This window comes from Gallus gallus, assembly GCF_016699485.2.
Source record: "Gallus gallus isolate bGalGal1 chromosome 29 unlocalized genomic scaffold, bGalGal1.mat.broiler.GRCg7b 29_unloc2, whole genome shotgun sequence".
Classification (NCBI taxonomy): Eukaryota; Metazoa; Chordata; class Aves; order Galliformes; family Phasianidae; genus Gallus; species Gallus gallus.
The window spans coordinates 394-22,218 of record NW_024095944.1 but is presented as its reverse complement, the minus strand read 5'-3'; the positions used below and the strand labels follow the sequence as shown (position 1 = coordinate 22,218).

General features: G+C 52.9%; 2 protein-coding genes across 2 annotated transcripts; one reads left to right on the top strand and one right to left on the bottom strand.

Annotated features, from left to right (window-relative positions):
- Positions 1-2,772: 2,772 nt before the first annotated feature.
- Positions 2,773-6,429, top strand: LOC121108667 (zinc finger protein 664-like). Its single transcript, XM_040656679.2, has 4 exons — positions 2,773-2,823; positions 2,880-3,006; positions 3,617-3,727; positions 3,840-6,429. The coding sequence occupies exons 1-4, from the start codon at positions 2,773-2,775 to the stop codon at positions 4,931-4,933; spliced, it is 1,383 nt and encodes a 460-aa protein (XP_040512613.2). The 3' UTR covers positions 4,934-6,429.
- A 6,284-nt stretch (positions 6,430-12,713) lies between these two features.
- On the bottom strand, positions 12,714-19,769 carry LOC121108666 (zinc finger protein 664-like). The gene is made up of 5 exons (XM_040656678.2): positions 19,231-19,769; positions 16,970-17,052; positions 16,653-16,779; positions 16,011-16,121; positions 12,714-15,901 (listed from the first exon to the last, which is right to left on the bottom strand). Exons 2-5 carry the CDS (start codon positions 16,991-16,993, stop codon positions 14,898-14,900), a joined length of 1,266 nt encoding a protein of 421 aa, XP_040512612.1. The 5' UTR covers positions 16,994-17,052; positions 19,231-19,769; the 3' UTR covers positions 12,714-14,897.
- Between the last annotated feature and the right edge of the window lie 2,056 nt (positions 19,770-21,825).

Genomic DNA, 21,825 nt, shown 5'->3' with positions numbered 1-21,825 from the left:
TGATTCAGTAGTTGTTCAGTCTGTTAGGTTTGTTTCCCGTTATTCTCATTGGATAAGACTGCTTTTTCTTACCAATCCCCTGACGCTGTGTGGGACTGTCCCCGCGCTCCGGGAGGCTCTCGTTTCCCCCGGGACAGGAGCAGCGGTTCCCAGGTGAGTTGCAGCCCGGGTTGGGCTCCGAGGGGCACAGGAAGGGGTTGGATCTGGGACAGCGAGGAAGTGAGCAGAGGAGCTCAGTGTGCTCTGCTGCCCAATTGGGCTTCTGGAACGCAACACAGCTGGGACTGCATTTCTTCCTCTGGGCCACGGGAGGCACGAGATGACCTCACATTTCTTCCTCTGGGCCACAGGAGACATGAGATGACCTCACTGCGCAGCTCTGCACACATGGATCCATGGAAGCCTTCAACTCAGTTTCCCTTCAGAGACCCAGCAGGCAACATCTGTCCCCACAAAGGGAGCGCAGACTGCGTGCTCAGCTGAATGGGAAGCATTCTCGGTGCAGGTGGGTTCAGCTGGCACGCACCCAGCGTGTGCCTTCAGGCCCTGCGCTGTCAGATGGGGTGGGCCGAGGGCTGAAATACTGGCAGCAGAATGTTCAGCTCTGCCCAGCAGGGAGAAGAGCTGCGAAGGCGAGGGGAGGAACGGCTGCAAGGTATTTCTGTCCTTGGCTGGCTGGCTGGCTGGCAGCTGGGACTGGAAGCAGCTACACTGCAGTTCTCACTGCTAAGGGAGAAGGAGGACAGGGGTAAACACACCCATAGTGGAAGCCCTCCCGCTGAGTCCCGAGGCTCAGAGCGTGCTCCGTTGTGCCCCAGCTGTTGAAGCAGGGCTCTGCTATCAGTTCTTTCAGTGCCCGTTTTCAGACTGATTTATGGCAATTAATGTGTTTTCGCCAGAGTGTTACCTGTTGTGTTGTGCATTGTCTTCCTGTGCAGGGCCTTGTGAGCAAGGCCAGGCTGAAGAAGGGAGCTGCGGGAAGAAGCTGGAGGAGGACGTGAGGGGGAGAAGGGCCTTGTGAGCAGGATGTGTCTCTCTCCCTATCCACACTACAGTCACTCACATTTGCATCAGCCGTAGCAAGTGGGAAAAGCAGCTACACTGGTACTATCCCAGTGCCATTCACTTCCATTTCTGTCTTTAAGTGGGCTTCATTTCCGTGCCTGGCCACGGATGAGACAGCTGAGTTGTTGTTCTTAGAATTTGTTCTCATACTCAGTGCGTACTGAAGACAGGCATTGAGTGCCTATGGAGAGGTCTCCTGTCCTCAGGTTAACAAGAGTGGCACTATCCCTGTATCTATCCGAGTAGCAGCGTGAGCACAGCAGTTGCAGTTGCCATCCCAGGGCTGCTATGAAAAGCAGGGAATCGTCTCGGTGGGGAATTCTGAACAGGTGACGCCTTTCCAAAGAAGGATAAGTCCCCAATGCCTGAATTGTTCTGTCCAGCACCGCTGCTATTCAATAAGTTGCCTACACGGTTCAGTTAGAATTACCAGCACAGCAGCAGTAGGTGGTGGTCTGACCGTCACAGGCTGGTTTGGCTGCAGTGGTGTCAGATACTCTCTCTTCTCAGGAGAAGAAAAAATACTCTCCGTTTGGCAGGATGTTTTGTTGTTTGATTTTTGTGTTTGTTTCAAGTAAGCCATCCCATTTATTTGAGGTGTGCGTACCATCCCATTAACGCCTTCCAGTTCTTCACTTCCTTACCTGAGCAATGTGAGCCATTATTGTAGAGGAAATGGACCTGGGGGTATTGATTGATGCTAGACTGAACGTGAGCCAGCAGTGTTGCCAGAAATATTGTGGAATATTTTTTGGTCGTTTTTGATTCAGGGAGGAGTGGTGCAGTTCTCCTTTGCTTTATATGTTACTTCCAAACCTGACACTATGCTGATAACAGTTTTATATTTATGGATATAATACAGCAGTGCAGCAGTGATGTAGCAGTGACATAACAAGATTGGAGATGGCAGGATACACTTGGTTGTTTACTGCATAGAGGATAGGGATACAAACACACATACAGGTGGCCCTCCCATTGAGTCAAGGGGCTCAGAGTAGTTTCCTTTCCTATCTCAAGTCAATTCACAATAGGACATAAGCTTAGAGAAGCTCACAAAGCTCCAAAGTAACCATGAGTCTATTACAGGAGATCTGTATCAAGAAGGAGTCTCGACAGCAAGCTGCGAGGGATCTCTGTGCAGCTGTGACCTCGAGAGCCATCCCTGCTCGAGGGCAGATCCTGTCGTGCAGCGTGCTGCTGTGCAGGAGAGCTCGAGGGGTGCTTGGGCTGCTCCCTGTTTTGGGGTGAGATGACCGACTCCTTGCCTTGCTTTGTTTTTAGGCACGCAGTCCGTGTGCCCTCAGCTGTTGAAGTGAGTTTCAGCTATGAGTTCTCTCAGCCCCGCAGTTTGAGACAGCTTTGTGAAGGTTCATCTCCTTCACCCAGAGCGTTAGCAGTGCTGTTGCTGGTTGTCTTCCTGTGCCAGGCCTGGTGTGCCATCCCAGAGGCAGTGCCCTGCAGATGGGCTGGGGAGGGCTGGGCTGGGACAGGGACTGCTGCGTTGCCTCCCAGCTGCCCTGCCCTTTCTCTTGTCCCTGCAGGCTCCAGTTCAACTTGTGCCTTCCAGGCGTGATCATCCCAGGCTGCAGGAGAGCAGCAAATGACCACAGCACATCTGTGTCAGGTAGGGGCTGTGGGAAGCAGGCAGGAGAGGCCAAGGGGCGAGGGATGTGAATGCAGGGGGAGAGGGAGGTGCCCTCAGCCAGCATGCGTGTGCTGGGGCCGGAGAAGCGGCTGGGACGGGAGTTTGTGTCGTGTGTGAGCTGCTTCCCTGGGCCTTGGCTGTTCCCAGCAAGGAGCCTCTTTGCTTGCAGGAGCCCGTGAGCTTTGCGGAGGTGGCCGTGTATTTCAGCAGGGAGGAGTGGGCGCTGCTGGACCCTGCGCAGCGAGCGCTCTACCGGGACGTGATGCTGGAGACGTACCAGTGCGTGGCCTGGCTGGGTGAGGGCTTTGCTGCCTTTCCTCCTCGTTAGGGCTCCTTGGGCTGTGCTGAATGAGCCTCTGCATGCCAGGCCTTGAATAACTGCCATGCAGTTACATATTGACTAACACCACAGTGACAGCACAAAGGAAACACAGAGTAGCATGAGTTTCAGGAGGCCTTCTTGTGCTCAGCACTGTGATAAAAGCCCCAGAGTCAGTGCTGGCTCGTAAGCAGCAGCAGGAAGGGGGATGATCAGTTTCCTACAAACAGCCCTTGTGTTGTTGCATTGCCTGATGCCACCAGCTCCAACTAAGAGATGACTCGCTGGTTACTCCTTTAGAATTTAGGATTTTCCATTCAATTGCCATAAATATTTTGATGCCATGCTCACTGATATATTGTAAGCAAGTAAGCATGCTGTTGTAAAGTTACTTTTAAAGCAAATATGCCTTCATAATTTCCAGAGATGTAAAAGATTTCTTAGCTCCAAAGGAAGCTGTGGCCCCAGTGTCATTCAGGCCCAAATGGTGCTTTCTCCTTGGGGAGGGACACACAGTGGAGATGTTGAACAGTCACTGTGCCGCAATGATGGAAATGCTCTCATCTCCCCTGTTTCTGTCATTGAAGCTCCACTTCCAGCCCCCAAGCCTGGGCTGATCTCCCTGCTTGAAGGAGGGGAAGACCCCTGGATCCCAGATGTGCGTAGCCCTGAGGCCGTGCCAGGAGACCTGAGCCCAGGTGAGTTGCTGGAGGGAGGGAAGGAGGAGGCTGGGGCTGGAAGAGTCCTCTCTGTCTGTGTTTTATTTTGGGCACCGTGTGCAATTTCTGGATTTCCTCTTTCCTCCAGCAGGAACTGGGATTACAGATATACTGGAGGATGTGCAGGAAAGTGGTGTGGCCGAAAGGCGGTGGGGTAGTGCCTGTGTGGGAGAAATCAGAAGGGATGTCGCAGGAGGCCTGGAGCAAGGTCAGGGTGAGCACATCAAGAAGGCACTGGGAAAGCATCTGGAAGAGAAAGGAAGGAGCCCACTGCACTTCAACATAGGTGAAAAGCAGGACGTAGAGCCCAGGAGCAAGGATGTGTGTCAGATGAAAAAGCAGAATCCATGCACTGAGTGTGGGAAAAGCTTGGAAATACCTTCCAGTGTCATTAACCACCAGTGCATGCACGCAACGAAGAGCCTGTACAAGTGCTCTGAGTGTGGGAAGAGCTTCAAACGGAGAGCCAAACTGAAACGTCTCCAATGCATCCATACAGGATGGAGACCCTACAAGTGCTGTGAGTGTGGGAAGAGCTTTAAAAGGAGTTCCCACCTCACCTGCCACCAACGCATCCACACAGGAGAGAGACCCTTTAAGTGCTCTGAGTGTGGGAAGGGCTTCAAAAGCAGTTATGAATTGAAGGTGCACCAGCGCATCCACACAGGAGAGAGACCCTACAAGTGCTCTGCTTGTGAGAAGAGCTTCAAAAGCAATTCTGAATTGAAGCTGCACCAGCACACCCACACAGAGGAGAGACCTTACAAGTGCTCAGAGTGTGGGAAGAGCTTCAGCAGAAGTTCCCACCTCAACTTCCACCGGCACGTCCACACAAGAGAGAGACCCTTTCAGTGTCCTGCGTGTGAGATGACCTTCAGAATCTGTTCTGAATTGAAGTTGCACCAGCGTATCCACACAGAGGATAGGCCCTACAAGTGCTCTGAGTGTGGGAAGTGCTTCAAAAGGAGTTCCCACCTCTCCTGCCACCAGCACATTCACACAGGAGAGAGACCCTTTCAGTGTCCTGAGTGTGGGAAGAGCTTCAAAAGCAGTTCTGCACTGAAGCGCCACCAGCGCATCCACATAGGACAGAGACCCTTTCAGTGTCCGGAGTGTGCAAAGAGCTTTAAACGCAGATCTCATCTCAACATTCACAAGCGCAACCACAAAGCACAACGGCTGTAGAAGCACCCCAAGACTCTGGGAACCTTCAAAAGCAGTTCCAGCCTCGTTAGCGACCGGCACTGCCACAGAAGGTACAGATCCTGCAGAGCCTCAAACTTGTGAGGAGCTTCAGCCAAAACCCCAGCCTGGTTACGACCTGTGGCTTTGTGTTTTGAACCTTACAAATCCCTTGAGTAGAGGAAGAGCTCGGCAGCCAAAATCCATCTTCTTCTCTGCTGCTCTTCTTTCTCCTCTTTGGATGCGAATTCTGCATGTTGCTCTCTGTCAGCTGCAGTCAAGGTGTTGAGCGGACAGTCAAAGGAGAGTCCAGAGTGGGATGTGTCACAGCCACTGGAAACCCTCTGCCAGGTGGCACGTTTCTGCCAGGGCAGTGTGCAAGGACAGTCACCTCTTATCTCCCCTGTAGACACTCACCTGCTGTGGGACAACAGGTGAGGACCCAAAGGAAACCTCAGCTGGGCCGATACGTCGCCAGGAAGGAAGAAATTCTGTCTGCTGGGAGTGTGGGAAGAGCTTCATCTGGAGCTCAACCCTCAGTACACTCCAGAGAACCAACGCCGGGGAGATTCCCTGTGAGTGCCTTGACTGCAGGAAGAGATCCGTCCAGAGCTGGGAGCTCATCACACACCAGTGGATCCACGTGAGGAACCCTACAGATGTGCAGCCCGCAAGAAGAGCTTTGGCCACAGCTCGAACCTGCTGAGGTAGCAGAGTGTCTGCAGTTGGGTGAAGTCCAGGACGTGCCTGCACCAGTGAGTTCACGTGGCAGGAAGCCTTAGCAATGCCTCGAGTGTGAGAAGGGCTTTGTGCAGAGCACGAAGCTCCTCCCTCGCAGGAGATGGCAGTCGTGGCAGAAGTCTACAAACGTCCCATGTGTGGGAAGAGCTTCAACCACAGCTCCCAGCTGAGCAAGCACCAGGGGATCCACTCAGGGCAGAGACCATAGATGTGCCTGCACTGCAGGAAGAGCATCATCCAGAGCTCCATCCTCGTTAAGCAATGCCCACTCCACGTGACATGGTGGCCCTGCAAATGCCTCTCCTACAGGAAGAGTTTCTCTCAGGGCTGGCACCTCATTTCTCATGGGGAAAGCTCCAGGAGAGAGAGCTTGAGGATGCCCAAGGATGTGGTAGACCCCTGTGCTTCTCCCCACACAGGAAGAGCTGGCAAAGGAGATGGCATCGCTGGCACCCTCTGCAGAAGGGCCTTAACCCAGGAGCTTCAGATGGCCTTTCCTTGCTTCCCAAAGCAGTTCTCTCAGCATGCCCACGTTCCTCTTCTGCTCTTCCTGCCTGCAGCTTTTTGATGCCATTTCCTTAGGAGAAGCGGCTGTGTGGGGATGTTCTGTGTGTCTGTGTGCGTGTGTTGCTCTCAGTAATTTCTGAGTGCAGTGATGAATGTGAGAGAAGGGTCAGGAGAGCAGTAACGTGGCTCTTGGAGGTTTTCTTTGAATCATCTGTAGTGGAAAGGGAAGGGGGTGAATAAAGTAGCTGAGTTGTTCTGGAGCTTTCTTCACTGTAGTCTTGTTTCTTGTTCTTAAAGGGAATGTCAGCATGTGGAATGAGGAGAGGGATAGGAGAGGGATAATATTCCACCTCTGCACACACTGGAATCAGCACAGCCACAGGCAGAGCTCCCAAGAGATTGACCAGCCCCCGTGGTGCCCATGTGCAAGGCTGTTATGCATTTCTGGTTTTTCATGTTAGAAACATTGAAAGTTGGAGGCCCTGTGTGCTTCAGCATCATCAGCATGTGTGAGACGTGGTGGGAATGGCCCTGTGAGGGGTGTGCTGTGTGTGATGGATGGCTCTGGGCTCTGCAGGCTGGAGATGCAGGGCCGGTGAGATGGGATGGGGTTGCTGTATGTACTGGTGGGCTGGATGGAACGGAGCTTACATTTAGCAATGCCATGGTTGACAGCCTCTGTGTATGGCTTAAGGGACAAGGAAATAAAGTGGATGTCACTGTGGGAGCCTACTCAAAGCCTCTCAGCCTGGACGATGATGCCAATTAATTATTCTTAATTGTTTAAATGTGTATCTCAAGAGGAGCCTCACTTGCCCTAGTGGGTCAGCAGCTTCCCGGAAATTGAGGGGGAATAGCACACAGACAACGAGCTCTGTGGTTTTCATGGCCAACTGATTATATACGACTGTTGAAGTCACTGGGGAGATGCTCGCACATCCACACAGGAGCGCAAGTACTCTTTGGCTTTTTAGGGGACGAAGTATCAGTCAGTGGGCAAAATACAGTGTGAGGGCGATCATTTTGCTTCTCAAATCTTCCTACTGCTGATGTTATCTACAGTGACGATGGCTCACATTCTTTGAGTGAGGAAATGCAAAAGTGAGCCAAATGAGAAGCCAGTGAGTGTTTGGTGTCCCGTACTACCCTCCATCAAATGAGGCAGTAGAAAGAGCAAAAGGTTGACTGTTGGACACTCATCTTAGTGCATCTTAGTGCTTCACTGACCCAGACCTTAGAAGTGATTCTTTCTGCACAAGCTGACAGGTCAGCCCTCGCCTCCTGTGGTAGTGCCGTGGTGCCAGAAACACCCAGCAGGACTCTGTGATCAGTCCGTGCTGTTGTGTCACAAGGAACAAGTAGTGAGACTGCAGAACCATCAGAGTAAGGCAATGCCAGGGTGAGTGCCAGTGCAGGAGTCGAGGTGAGTGTCTGCAGCCTGCAGGGAAAAGGAGGCAAGCGTAGGACTGCATAGAACAGCCTCTGGTGCAGATGGCCAACAGCACTGGGAAGGCTGGAGGGCCCCAACAGGAAACCAAGGTCTTGGTCAGCTTGGCTGCGGCAGTTGTGTCTGCTGCTGATGCTCCGGAGGGCACACGTTGTCCTCGTGACACTGGGGCCTCCTTGTTTCCTTGCAGCCCTGTAGGGAGGCCAGTAGGTGTAGTATCATTCTCCCTCCCAGAACGCTGCCCACCCACATCCCACTGACCGTGGGAGAGCGTTGGGCCATCTGTGAGGGACAGGACCACCTTTCCCAGAGGCTGCAGCTATGGCTTAACCCTTCTGTTTCATCAAACAAACCAAGGGCTTTCCTCAACCTCAAAGCACCTGCACAGGGCCTTTGCCTGCCTGTAATCACGGTCTCCAGTTATCTGCTCTAACACGTCTCTGGGGAGGCTTTGTTGGTAATGGCCCCACAGGGACCAATTAATACTCCAACACTCTCCAACATTTCTGGACAGCATTTTGGCTGCACCTTCACCAGTTGGCTACAGCAGTCTTCTCTCAGTAGCTGAAGCTCAACAGACACCACATACGCTGTGGGGCTCATTACAGTGCTGAAATACCTAACAAGCCATTTCCCTCCAGTCTTCAAGACTTGCTCATGAGGGAGGTCTCAGTGTGGCAGATAAGGTTTTCAAGGAGCACTGTCCAAAAAAGGAGTTGTCATCTGTAAGGGTATTTCTTCTTACAGCAGACACCGAGATGTCACTGAGTGCAGCACAACTCCTGTGACACGGATGGCAGCTCCGTCAGGGAGAGGGAGGTACAGCCAGCATGGGGATAGCATTGTGGGGATCCAAGAGGGAAATGTAGTCAGTGAGAGCTGATAACTGGACAGTGACTGCAACAAAGATGGGAATTAATGCAGGTGGAGGAGAAAGAAGCCAGTGGAAGAGGAGGGATGCAGGGGGCCAGTTGTGTGGTCGGTGCTGGTCCGGCTGGGTGTGGGGGAGGTGTGGGAGGGAGCTGATTCCCCTCCAGGACCCAGGACTACAACCTCAGGATAAGATGCCTCAACTGATTCAGCTGAATCCCGTCCAGGTAGCTGCAGGGAGATGGGGTGTGGGGGGGTGTGGGGAAGGAGCGCCACAGCAGCACAGGGGCCTTCTGCTGCTAGGGGTGCTGCATGGGGCTGGGGGCTCAGAGCTGCACTGCATGCTCAGGGCGTTGCAGAGGGGACTTTTCAGGAAGGAGGACCAAACGTGGGACTTTCTGCCCTGTGTTCATTTTCCTACCCTTCTTCTGAGCTAGCCCCCTTGCATCCTCTCCCACCAAAAAGACACCTCTGCCTTCAGGGCAGCGTGGTCCACGGCATGAAGCGCCTCCTCTGCAGCCAGAGCTCCAGCAGAGCAGAGCTGCATCTCTCCAGGCCTGAGCTCATTTCCTTCTGCAGCGCACGGGGGCTGAGAGCAGCTGCTCGGGGCTGTGGACAGCACAGTCTGTGAGGCTGGGAAGGAGCTGAATTTCTCTGAATGAGATGCCATCACGAGGACACTTGGCTCTCTCTCGAAGAGAGATGTCCTTCCAAGCTGGTGAGCTGCCCTGCGGGATGCACATCTCTCCCATAGCATCTCTGTGTTCCCTGAAAGCCCAGGGAGATGAAGTGGAGAGATGCTAAGAGAGATGTCACATTCTAAAAGTGAAACCAAGCACTCCTGCCACTTCACAATGGGCCCACCTGGGTGGGTCAGGACTGCTTTCTCCAGAGTCCGCGGGCAGAGGCCTCTCCTCTTCCTTACATACTCAAACTCATGGAAAAAAATCTCAAGTCGTGGATCTGAACAGGCATTTTCCTCAGAGAAAGAAAAAGTATCGGATTGATTATATGGCAGGAGGAAGGTCACCAAGGAATGGTACGGGGTTTTGCCAAGGGAAGCCTCACCTAACTTGCCTTTTTCTCTCCTTTGACGATTAGCCATGTCCAGGAGCGGCAGATGCCCAACAGCAGCTCCATCAGCGAGTTCCTCCTCCTGGCGTTGGCAGACACGCAGCCGCTGCAGCTCCTGCACTTCTGGCTCTTGCTGGGCATCTACCTGGCTGCCCTCCTGGGCAACGGCCTCATCAGCACAGCCGTAGCCTGCGACCACCGCCTGCACACCCCCATGTACTTCTTCCTCCTCAACCTCGCCCTCCTCGACCTGGGCTCCATCTCCACCACTGTCCCCAAAGCCATGGCCAATGCCCTCTGGGACACCAGGGCCATCTCCTACACTGCATGTGCTGCCCAGGTCTTTCTGTTCTCATTCTTGTTGTCAGCCGAATTTTACCTCCTCACTCTCATGTCCTATGACCGCTACGTTGCCATCTGCAAGCCCCTGCACTACGGGACCCTCGTGGGCAGCACAGCTTGTGCCAGCCTGGCAGCAGCTGCCTGGGGCACTGGGCTTCTCCATGCTCTGCTGCACACTGCCAATACCTTTTCACTGCCACTCTGCCGAGGCAACACCGTGGACCAGTTCTTCTGTGAAATTCCTCACATTCAAAAGCTCTCTTGCTCGTACCCCTACCTCAGGAATCTCAGTCTTATGACATTCAGCATATTTTTGTTTTCGGGGTGTTTTGTTTCCATGGTGCTTTCTTACGTGCAGATCTTCAGGGCTGTGCTGAGGATGCCCTCCGTGCAGGGACGGCACAAAGCCTTTTCCACGTGCCTCCCTCACCTGGCCGTGGTCTCCCTCTCTATCAGCACTGGCCTCTTTACCTACCTGAAGCCCCATTCCATCTCCTCCCCAGCCATGGATGTGTCGGTGGCAATTCTGTACTCGGTGGTGCCTCCAGCAGTGAACCCCCTCATCTACAGCGTGAGGAACCAGGCACTGAAGGGTGCCATCTGGGAACTGTTGTTATGGATGTTTTCCAGTAATCACAAAGACTCCATCTCTCTCCGCAGGTGACTTCTAATGTATCCCACTCTAAGCTTGTGCTCGGTTGTTTTCCATTAGTATGTTTCTTTCTTTCATACAGCCTACAGCATACTTTCATGCAGCAAAGGAAGTACATGGGCAAGTACAAAGTGTTCTGGGGGGTCCTGAAATGTGTGTTTGATACAAAGAGAAGATCTCGTGTTCAGAGGTTCTCCACTGTGGAAAGGGGATTTAGCTGGGGGTCCTGAGGGAATAAGAGCCGGCCGTGAGCCAGCACTGCGCTCCTGTAGCCTGGGTGGCCAATGGTACAACAGAGGGGTGTCCAGCAGGGACAGGGAGGTGATCGTCCTCCTCTACTCAGCCCTTGTAAGGCTCCATCTGGAGCGCTGTGTCCAGGCCTGGGGAAACCAGCGCAAGGAAGACATGGAGCTGTTGGAGCAGGTCCAGAGGAGTGCCACAAAGATAATCAGAGGGCTGATGAAAGACTGTGGGAGTTGGGATTGTTTAGCTTGGAGAAGGGAGGGTCCGGAAAGACCTCATTGCGGTCTTGTGATACTTGAAAGGAGCTTACAGGCAGGAGAAGGGCTGACTTTTTATGCTGGAAGATAGCGATAGGACAAGGGGCAATGGAGTTAAACTGAACGAGGGGAGGTTTATGTTGGATGTTGTGAAGAGATCCTCCACGCAGAGGGTGGTGAGGCACTGGAAGAGGCTGCCCAGAGCATTTGTGGATGCCTCATCAGTGGAGGTGAGTGGAGTGGCCAGGCTTGATGTGTTCCTGGCAGTCTGGTCTTGCGGTTGGCAAGCCTGCCCACAGCACGGGTTTGGAACTAGATGATCCTTCTGATCCTTCCAACACAAGCCATTCTGTGATTCTATGATTCAGTGGATATAACTTGGACTTAATGAAATCTACTTTGACAGAACTATGCCTCTTGCTTTCCTTTGCTGTCAATTAACCATATCCATCTGTTGGAGGTTTCCTGCGTGTCAGGAAGCTGGGAATTGGTGCCTAGTGCTAACTCTAACCCATAGACTAAACCTTTAATCTAACCCTAACCCCAACCCTAACTCCTAAGCCATAACTCCAACTCCTAACCTTAAAGTCTAACCTTAACCCTTTCTTGTCCTAAACTTCAACCTAAACTCAAACTCTTCCCCCTAAACACTAACCCTCATCACAGCCCTCGCCCTAACACTAACTCAAGTGCTAGCACTTCACCTAACGCTAAATCTAATCCTTAGTGCTAGCCCCAGCCCTAACTCTTCTTTTTAACCTCACCCTAACACTCAACCCTGTCCCTGACCCTCCGGTTGGTTGGCAGCTGGTTATCAGGTGGGGTAAATCAGGCTGCTGCTCTTTCAAGTCACTTCCCAAGATGGATGGAATTCTCAGCATGAGTCGGACACAACATGTTGACATACAAACGTTTCATAAGGGCTGCTCATCAAGGCGCTGTCATAGAGAAGAAGTCTCGCCGTGAAGTCTGGAGAATTCCGGAAGATCCTAACAAGCACTGGAAGATCCAGGCAGGCTTCTGAAGCGCAAGCAGTCCGGGAAGCACAGTTGGCAGTACGTAAGTCAGGGAGGGAGGATTGGGGGATATCTGTGAGAAGTAAAGTGATGGCTGAAGGCCTTAGTAAGTCACTGCAACCGTATGTGAGCCCAGAAATTGAGAGGAAAATGCATCTGGAAGTGAATAAGGAGGAAGAGACTTATCCTGGGAACACGGCAGGAAGGAAGGCCCCTCCTGTGCTGATCAGGGGAAAATGACAAGTTTCTATCTGGTGCGCGTGGCTCTGCATGTGGGATGTGGCATATTTGCTGCGGGCAGCAATTGTGCTCAGCCATGCCTATCAGGTAGCTGACCTGGTTCTTCTCCTCCCTTTTCCCTCCCTTGAGTACACGTGAGTGCACTTCCAGCAGCATTCACGACTGTGGAGGAAGCCCAATTCTCCTGCAGTGTTGGCTCAGCGCTGCAATGGAAGAGGGAAGAGTTTGTGAGACACGGGGGAGTACAGGGCCAGCGCTTGGCCATGCTGCTGAATGAAGCACAGCTGGATCAAGCCCTGAGTCAAGGTGCCAGGCAAGAACCAAAACAGCTGTAGCGACAAATCTCTGTGTAATAAATGCGTCATAAAGAACTCCTCCTTTTCAGAGTTTTGAGGGTTGTCTATAAATCCTCGTCATTTATTTTTCATAAGCCACGGACATATAGCAGCAAGATATCGACTCTTACATTTTATCTCCACGTAGACTTATAAAACCATTAAAAACAAAATCTGTTGTAAGTGACCTTCAGAGATCATCTAGTCCAACTGCCTGACCACTTCAGGGCTAACCAAAAGTGAAAGCACGTCATGCAGGGCTTTATCCAAATGTCCCTTGAGCACCAGAGGTCACGGGGCAAGAACCTGTAAAGGAAGCCTTTCCTGGGGTCTATTTGGAATGGAGTAAGTTGGGAGATGAAAGAGAAGCAGAGGGTTTTTGTGTCCTGACTTGAGACAGCTACTGATGTATGGGCTGCATAGGTAGACAGTGAGCAGCATCAAAATCTGGACAAATGGCCGGACCAGTCGGAGTGGTGGTCAGTGGCACAAGGTTTTGCAGGAGGCCAGTAGCTGCAGGTGTGCTGCAGGGCTTCATAATGGGCCTGGTCCTATTTGACATTGTCATTCATGGTCTGTGATGCTGTTCATCAACAGTGATGCTGTTCCAGACGTATCCCTTAATTCCTTAAAGAATTGATTGGGATCGCCGTCCTGGCTGGGTGGCATGTAGTAGGCAACCACTTTACTTCCTTGTCCCTTAATCAGTGCCCAGAGGCTCTCCACCACCTCACAGCCAACTGTAAGCTCCGTGCAGAGCTCACGTGGGACACCGAGGGCACAGCCTTCTGCTGGCTGGATACAAGTGTTGGTTGAAGCAGACAGGACAAAGCCCTCCCTCCATGCCCCCCTGGGTGAACGCCCATCCCCAGAATGGCAGTCCCTCTCCTCCATACCCCCCTCTGAAATGCTCCTGTTCCTGCAGACGGGGCGCTGCCCTCACAACTCTGCAGGGACTCATGTCTGCAACAGAAGGACTTTCCCCACAGCAGAGGGAAAGCAGGGAAGTTCAGGAGGAGGGGAAAAAAATGGAGTTTTCTAACCCTTAGTGCAACAAAACATGACGTGTGACAAAACAGTGGGGGACATCAGCAGTTCAAGTGATTTTTCAGGGAGTAAAAGTGGGAAAACTTCTTCATTTTTATTTCCTATTCACGGAAAACCTGCTCATTGCTTCTGAGCACATGGTGATGTAAAAGAAAAACAGAATAGTGAGAATGCTTGTTTTCCTAAAAGGAAAGAGGAGACACGTGACTGATGCCACTTGACAGGAATTAGTGGATGCATCTTAAAAGTAAATCATCCCAGCTCCCGGCTGGGCTGCTGCCTCCTGTTGCCGGGGATCCCCTCGCCTCCCAGCTGCTAGTTTCCTCCCCACGCATTGGGCTCCTCCAACCCCCAGGGCCCTGCTGTACCTCTCCTTCACCAGACCAGGCCCCAGCTCCCTGGCATGGAGGAAGCAGCGCTCCTCGGTACTGCAATCATCATCTCCTTGCAGCTTGCTGGGACGTCAGGGAGCCTTTACAGAACCTCACCTGAGGACATGGGCAAGCTCCTGATGGCTTCACTAGCTCACCAAAACCAGCCTCCACTTCCTGCAAACTGCATTCCAAGCACAGCAGCTCTAGCTGAGCCCAGCAAATGTGAAGGCCCTGCTGCAGAAGGGCCAGCACATTGCTCAGACACACCTTCCCAAGGTCAAAGCAAAAACCTTCAAGGTCAAAGGGGAGCTCTCATGTGGACTAACATGGATTTTTTTTACCCTTTAACAAGGATTGAGCTCTGGATGAAGCTCTTCCTGCAGTGCAGGCACTTCTACGGTCTCTGCCCTGAGTGGATCTCCAGCCTGCAGAGCCCAGAGCCATCCATCACACACAGCACACCCCTCACAGGGCCATTCCCACCACGTCTCACACATGCTGATGATGCTGAAGCACACAGGCCCTCCAACTGTTGTAGCAGTTGCCACACTCACAGCACTTGTATGGTCTCACCTCTGTGTGGGTTTGCTGGTGCTGCTTCAACTCAGAACTGCTTTTGAAGCTCTTCCCACACTCAGAGCACTTGCAGGGCCTCTCCCCTGTGTGGATGCGCTGGTGCAGCTTTAACTCGGATCTTCTTTTGAAGATATCCCCACACTCGGGACACTGAACTGGTCTCTCCTCTGTATGGATGCGCTGCTGCAGGTTCAGTTCAGAACAGATTTTGAAGGTCTTTGCACACGCAGAACACTGAAAGGGTCTCTATCCTGTGTGGATGTGCTGATGGCAGGTGAGGTGGGAACTCCTTTTGAAGCTCTTTCCACACTCAGAGCACTTGTAGGGTCTCTCCTCTGTGTGGGTACGCTGGTGCAGCTTCAGTTCTGAATTGCTTTTGAAGCTCTTCCCACAGGCAGAGCACTTGTAGGGCCTCTCCCCTGTGTGGATGCGCTGGTGCAGCTTTAACGCAGATCTTCTGCTGAAGCTCTTCCCACACTTGGGACACTGAAAAGGTCTCTCTTCTGTGTGGGTGAACTGGTGCTGCTTCAATTCACAACTACTTTTGAAGCTCTTCTCACAAACGGGACACTTGTAGGGTCTCTCCCCTGTGTGGATGCGCTGGTGCACCTTCAATTCACAACTCCTTTTGAAGCCCTTCCCACACACAGAGCACATAAAGGGTCTCTCTCCTGTGTGGATGCGTTGGTGGCAGGAGAGATGGGAACTGCTTTTGAAGCTCTTGCCACACTCAGGGCATTTAAAAGGTCTCTCTCCTGTGTGGATGCGTTGGTGGCAGGTGAGGTGGGAACTGCTTTTGAAGCTCTTCCCACACTCACAGCACATGTAGGGCCTCCATCCTGCGTTACTGCGTTGGAGGCGTTTCAGTTTGGATCTCTGTTCGAAGTTCTTCCCACACTCAGAGCACTTGTACAGGCTCTTCGTTGCGTGCATGCACTGGTGGTTAATGACACTGGAATCTATTTCCAAGCTTTTCCCACACGCACTGCATGGATTCTGCTTTTTTATCAGACACACATCCTTGCTCCTGGGTCCTTCCGCCTGCTTTTCACCTATGTTGAAGTCCAGTGGGCTCCTTCCTTTCTCTTCCAGATGCTCTCCCAGTGCCTTCTTGATGTGCTCACCCTGACCTTGCTCCAGGCCTCCTGGGACATCCCTTCTGATTTCTCCCACACAGGCACTACCCCACCGCCTTTCGGCCACACCACTTTCCTGCACATCCTCCAGTATATCTGTAATCCCAGTTCCTGCTGGAGGAAAGAGGAAATCCAGAAATTGTACACGGTGCCCAAAATAAAACACAGACAGAGAGGACTCTTCCAGCCCCAGCCTCCTCCTTCCCTCCCTCCAGCAACTCACCTGGGCTCAGGTCTCCTGGCACGGCCTCAGGGCTACGCACATCTGGGATCCAGGGGTCTTCCCCTCCTTCAAGCAGGGAGATCAGCCCGGGTTTGGGGCCTGGAAGTGGCGCTTTGATGACAGAAATATGGAGATGAGAGTGTTCCCCTGATTCTGGTGTAGGTGCTTGCCCAAAAACTTTGCAGTGTGTCCATCCCCACGGTAAATGATAGCGGGCAACCACGTATACTTTAGAACATTTACTTCAATATTTTCCCAACTGCTCTACGCTCAAGGCTTCAAAAGTGTTGATGGGATAGGAATAGAGAGCCAATAAATGCTAAAGGAGTAACCTGGGAGTGAACTGGCTGCTGGAGCTGGGGGCATCATGCAATTCAGCAACACAAGGGCTGTTTGCAGAAAGCTGATCCTCCTCCTCCAGGCTGCTGCCTGCTTGCCAGCACTCACCCAGGGGCTTTTAACAGAGTGTTGAGCACACTAAGCCCTTAAAACCTCACACATCTCTGTCTGTCGTTTCTTGCGATTATTGTGGTATTGGTCAAGAAGTAACTGCAGAGAGATTATTCTAGGCTCAGCATGCAGAGGCTCATTCAGCACAGCCCAAGGAGCCCTAACGAGGAGGAAAGGCAGCAAAGCCCTCACCCAGCCAGGCCACGCACTGGTACGTCTCCAGCATCACGTCCCGGTAGAGCGCTCGCTGCGCAGGGTCCAGCAGCGCCCACTCCTCCCTGCTGAAATACACGGCCACCTCCGCAAAGCTCACGGGCTCCTGCAAGCAAAGAGGCTCCTTGCTGGGAACAGCCAAGGCCCAGGGAAGCAGCTCACACACGACACAAACTCCCGTCCCAGCCGCTTCTCCGGCCCCAGCACACGCATGCTGGCTGAGGGCACCTCCCTCTCCCCCTGCACTCACATCCCTCGCCCCTTGGCCTCTCCTGCCTGCTTCCCACAGCCCCTACCTGACACGGATGTGCTGTGGCCATTTGCTGCTCTCCTGCAGCCTGGGATGATCACGCCTGGAAGGCACAAGTTGAACTGGAGCCTGCAGGGACAAGAGAAAGGGCAGGGCAGCTGGGAGGCAACGCAGCAGTCCCTGCCCCAGCCCAGCCCTCCCCAGCCCATCTGCAGGGCACTGCCTCTGGGATGGCACACCAGGCCTGGCACAGGAAGACAACTAGCAACAGCACTGCTAACGCTCTGGCTCAAAGAGATGACCCATCACAAAGCTGTCTCAAACTGCGGGGCTGAGAGAACTCATAGCTGACACTCACTTCAACAGCTGAGGGCACACGGACTGCGTGCCTAAAAACAAAGCATGGCAAGGAGTCGGTCATCTCACCCCAAAACAGGGAGCAGCCCAAGCACCCCTCGAGCTCTCCTGCACAGCAGCGCGCTGCACGACAGCATCTGCCCTCGAGCAGGGATGGCTCTCGAGGTCACAGCTGCACAGAGATCCCTCGCAGCTTGATGTCGAGACTCCTTCTTGATACAGATCTTCTGTATTAGACTCGTGGTTACTTTGGAGCTTTGTGAGTTTCTCTAATGATATGTCTTAGTGTGACTGGGAACATAGGATTCCTCCCACATAAAGCCTTGGCTAAGCCAGGGACTCAGAGTGGACCCAGCCATATCCAAGCTCCTTACCTTTGTGCCTTGAGAAGGTTACGTCGGATGTGGGAGCACTCTGAGCCTTGGGACTCCTTGAGCCAGTGTCAATCCAACTCGGTTCTGGGAAGCTGAGCGTGCAGTTCCGGCAGCAGTGATAGGATTACCAATGGAAATGGAACCAGCTGTTGTGTATCAAACTGCCACAGCCAGTGTTGGCTCCCAGGTGAGAAACGTATGTCACACATTCACTCTGCAATCATACATTGCCACAAAACGCTGTTCCCAACCCCCACAGAAACAGGGAGGCTGCTGTGCATGTACTTCATGCAGCTGCTCACCTCCGTGAACCAAAATCCACCGACGTTCCCCAATACTCCTTTTCTGCTGCGGCACAGGCTGGAAGTTCTGATGTTATAACATATTTGGACAAAAAACAAAGATCTCTCATTCTCACCCACAGTCCTTTAGGCCACACTTACGGGGTTTTACTGTTGACCTCCTTTGCAAAATGCAAAAGGAGAAGTGGCCTCAACGGATGAAGAGAAGGCTGAGGTACTGAATGAGTTCTTGGCCTCAGTCTCCACTGGCAGCCAGGACTCCAGTATTTCTCACCTCCCTGAGCCCTGCATCCCTAAACCTCCAGCTGGGGACCGGGGGAGTAAATCCCTCCCCACTGTAACTCGGACTGCAAGTCCGACACCGCCTCATCAGACTGAATGCAGAAGTTTGCTGGAGACACCCAGCTGAGCGCTGCGGTTGACACGGTGGAAGGAAGGGATGCCATCCTGAGGGACCTCAACAGGCTTGAAAGGGGGGCCCGGGTGAACCTCATGAGGTTCAACACCGCAAAGTGCAAGGTTTGGCACTGGGGCCCGAGGAATCCCACCCATACATACAGACTGGGAGGAGCAGTCCTGGAGAGCAGCCCTGCAGAGAAGGACCTGGGGGTCCTGGAGGATGAAAAACTTCACGTGAGCCAGCTGTGTGCTCTTGCAGCTTGGAAAGCAAACGGCATCCTGGGCTCCAGCAGAAAAGGGGTGGCCAGCAGGGACAGGGAGCTGATTGTCCCTCTCTACTCTGCCCTCCGGAGGCCCCATCTGGAGTACTGTGCGCAGGCCTGGAGCCCCCAGTACACAAAGGAGACAGAGCTGGTGGAGAGGGTGCAGAGGAGGGCCACAAAGATGATCAGAGGGCTACAAAGACAGGCTGAGGGAGCTGGGCTTGTTCAGCCTGGAGAAAAGAAGGCTGAGGGGTGACCTCATTGCAGCCTTCCAGGACCTAAAGGGAGCCCATAAACAGGACGGGAGGGGAGGCAACTCTGTGAAAGGGCAGATAACAGCAGCACAAGGGGAAATGGTTTGAAGCTGAAGGAGGGCAGATGCAGGTTGGGTGTCGGGGGGAAGTTCTTTACTCTGAGAGCGGTGAGGTGCTGGAACAGCTGCCCAGAGAGGCTGTGGATGCCCCGTCCATCCCTGGAGGTGTTCAAGGCCGGGCTGGATGGGGCTCTTCCTCCCCAGCAGCACCCAAATGGATGGCAAATGGAAACGCCGTGCCCACGCTGCCACGGGGGGAGGGAGGAAAGGGTGACGCGCTCCGCCCCGCTCCGCCTCACCTGCTCTGCTGGGAAGAGGCGGCCGTTCTCCTGGAAGCGGCACCGACGGCTCCGTCTCTGCCCACAGCGCTGAGCGCCGTCCCGGGATGAGCCGGGAGCAGCAGCCCGGGAGGCGACACAGCGGCAACGGTGCCGCTCGGAGAGACCTCCAGGAGAGGGGAGGGGAGGGGAGAAGAGGAGAGCAGGAGAGGGGAGGGCAGGGCAGGGCAGAGCGAGGCGTGGGGGACACAGAGCAGCGGAGCCAAGCGAAGGCTGAGTCCCGTCCCGTCCCGTCCCGCCCCGCCGGAAGACACGCCGTCCGTGGCCGTGAGGGAAGAGGAGTTCCGGGCTCAGTTGGGCTGGGACGACTGCCTGGGCCGGGCCGCTGGGTTTGGGCAGTGTGGCACACAGCATTTGGTTGCGTTTCATTGGTAACAAAAAGCACCTCACCGCCTTCCTTAAGGAGGGTCTGTGTACGTGTAGTTCTGTCTCCGGGCTCCTATCGCTCACGTGCTGAGCAGTCCTTTCTCGGCCAGGCAGCCCCGTCCCTTGTGGGCACTGCTCTTTGTTCTCCGGGCCGTGCACCTTCTCCCCGGTGGGGGGAGGGGAAGGAATGTGCGGGTGGGGGGATTTTGGTTGGATCTGAGCGTGGAGGAGTTGAGGTACTGCTTTCCCTTCCCTTCCCTTCCCTTCCCTTCCCTTCCCTTCCCTTCCCTTCCCTTCCCTTCCCTTCCCTTCCCTTCCCTTCCCTTCCCTTCCCTTCCCTTCCCTTCCCTCTTGTGTCCCTTTCTAAGCTATTCTTGGAAATATCCAAATAATTTTTCAGGACAGTATCTCTGTGAAAGCAGATTTTATTCCCAATTGCAGTGGCAGGCATCCCACAAGCAGAAGAGCGTGCTTATGGGTATGGACATGACAGCTTTTGTACCTTGTTTCCCCCCCCACACACCCCTTGCCTCCCCTGTTTCCCCACTGGCTGGGTGCTCCAGGTTCACAATCTTATCAAAAGGTTTACATTTGTTAATCACTTGTTAATTTGTGTGTCATGTGGTGTCAGTCAGTAGCAGTCCTTTTGTCTCTAACATGTCTCAGTACCCTTCTCATTCGTACTGATGTGGTGATTTTCTTCAGAGTCTTTGTTAGACAAAGAGTATGGAGGGAGGTGCCAGATGTTCCTCAATATGTTCTTCAGGCACTCCCTAAGGAGTTGTCCTTTTAATTTGTGCAGGACGTTCTTGCAATGTGTGTGACATATATTTTTTTTTCATGCAGTCTATACATAAGTTGTTACTGGCATATATATGTATGCTGTTAATTGTTCAACTTCTCCTTTAATTCTCTGTTGCTCAGGCCCTGTCTATCCAGCACCAAAAGCTAGCAGTTTTCCAACATCAAGGGGTTTGTGATTTGCAAAGATATCTATTACGTCTACCTGGCCTTTAACTGAAGGCCCAGATGTGTTTCAGAAAGCTGGACAGACAGGAGCTTCAGTCTTTGTGCTTGTAACTTACTCCATCTACCTAATCTCGATGGATATCTCTATATCTATATGTATGTATATACTATTTTACTTATATACTGAGTATGCGTTTCTGGGGAAGGTTTATCTAGAGGACGAGCAATGCAAAGTACCAGAGAACCCTGCTAAAGTAGAAAGACCCCTGAAAAGAGGTATTAATTGTAATAAAGGACCCAAATGGTAGCAGAGGCCATGAAATTAACAGAATTCTTATCTTGTTCTGATTGGGGAACAACATTCAATTCCCACACTCCCACCACACAGGCAATAGCCTTCCCTTTTTCACAACTCACTCCAGTCTCTTTTGCCACGTCCTTTAGCCATCCCACAACAGCTGTGGGAGACTGCAAAGCTCCTCAGCACAGATCTGCCCTTTGGCAGTCAGGCATGCCTTACAGCTCCTCAACACCTCGAGCAAGGAGAGCCATGGAGATTGGGCTGACTGTGTGGACACAATTAGCGGGTAGATTCGAACCATTTGGTTCCCCATCTGTGTCATCCTAGGTATTCCAATCCCACCTATGCAGGTGAGTTTCTACAGGGGAGATAAGAGGTGACTGTCCTTGCACACTGCCCTGGCAGAAACGTGCCACCTGGCAGAGGGTTTCCAGTTGCTGTGACACATCCCACTCTGGACTCTCCTTTGAGTGTCCGCTCAACACCTTGACTGCAGCTGACAGAGAGCAACATGCAGAATTCGCATCCAAAGAGGAGAAAGAAGAGCAGCAGAGAAGAAGAAGGATTTTGGCTGCAGAGCTCTTCCTCTACTCAAGGGATTTGTAAGGTTCAAAACACAAAGCCACAGGTCGTAACCAGGCTGGGGTTTTGGCTGAAGCTCCTCACAAGTTTGAGGTTCTGCAGGATCTGTACCTTCTGTGGCAGTGCTGGTCGCTAATGAGGCTGGAACTGCTTTTGAAGGTTCCCAGAGTCTTGGGGAGCTTCTACAGCCGTTGTGCTCTGTGGGTGCGCTTGTGAGTGTTGAGATGAGATCTGCGTTTAAAGCTCTTTGCACACTCCAGGACACTGAAAGGGTCTCTGTCCTGTGTGGATGTGATGGTGCTGCTTCAATTCAGAACTGCGTTTGAAGCTCTTCCCAC

Bases quoted from the DNA above. Each gene is read 5' to 3' on its own strand.
- LOC121108666 (XM_040656678.2), bottom strand. From the start codon at position 16,993: ATGGCCACAGCACATCCGTGTCAG. The intron at 16,780-16,969 runs GTAGGGGCTGTG...CTTTGCTTGCAG, and splicing joins CCACAGCACATCCGTGTCAG to GAGCCCGTGAGCTTTGCGGA. The intron at 15,902-16,010 runs GTGAGTTGCTGG...TCTTTCCTCCAG, and splicing joins GCCAGGAGACCTGAGCCCAG to CAGGAACTGGGATTACAGAT.
- LOC121108667 (XM_040656679.2), top strand. From the start codon at position 2,773: ATGCGTGTGCTGGGGCCGGAGAAGCGGCTGGGACGGGAGTTTGTGTCG. The intron at 3,007-3,616 runs GTGAGGGCTTTG...CTGTCATTGAAG, and splicing joins CCAGTGCGTGGCCTGGCTGG to CTCCACTTCCAGCCCCCAAG. The intron at 3,728-3,839 runs GTGAGTTGCTGG...TTCCTCCAGCAG, and splicing joins GCCAGGAGACCTGAGCCCAG to GAACTGGGATTACAGATATA.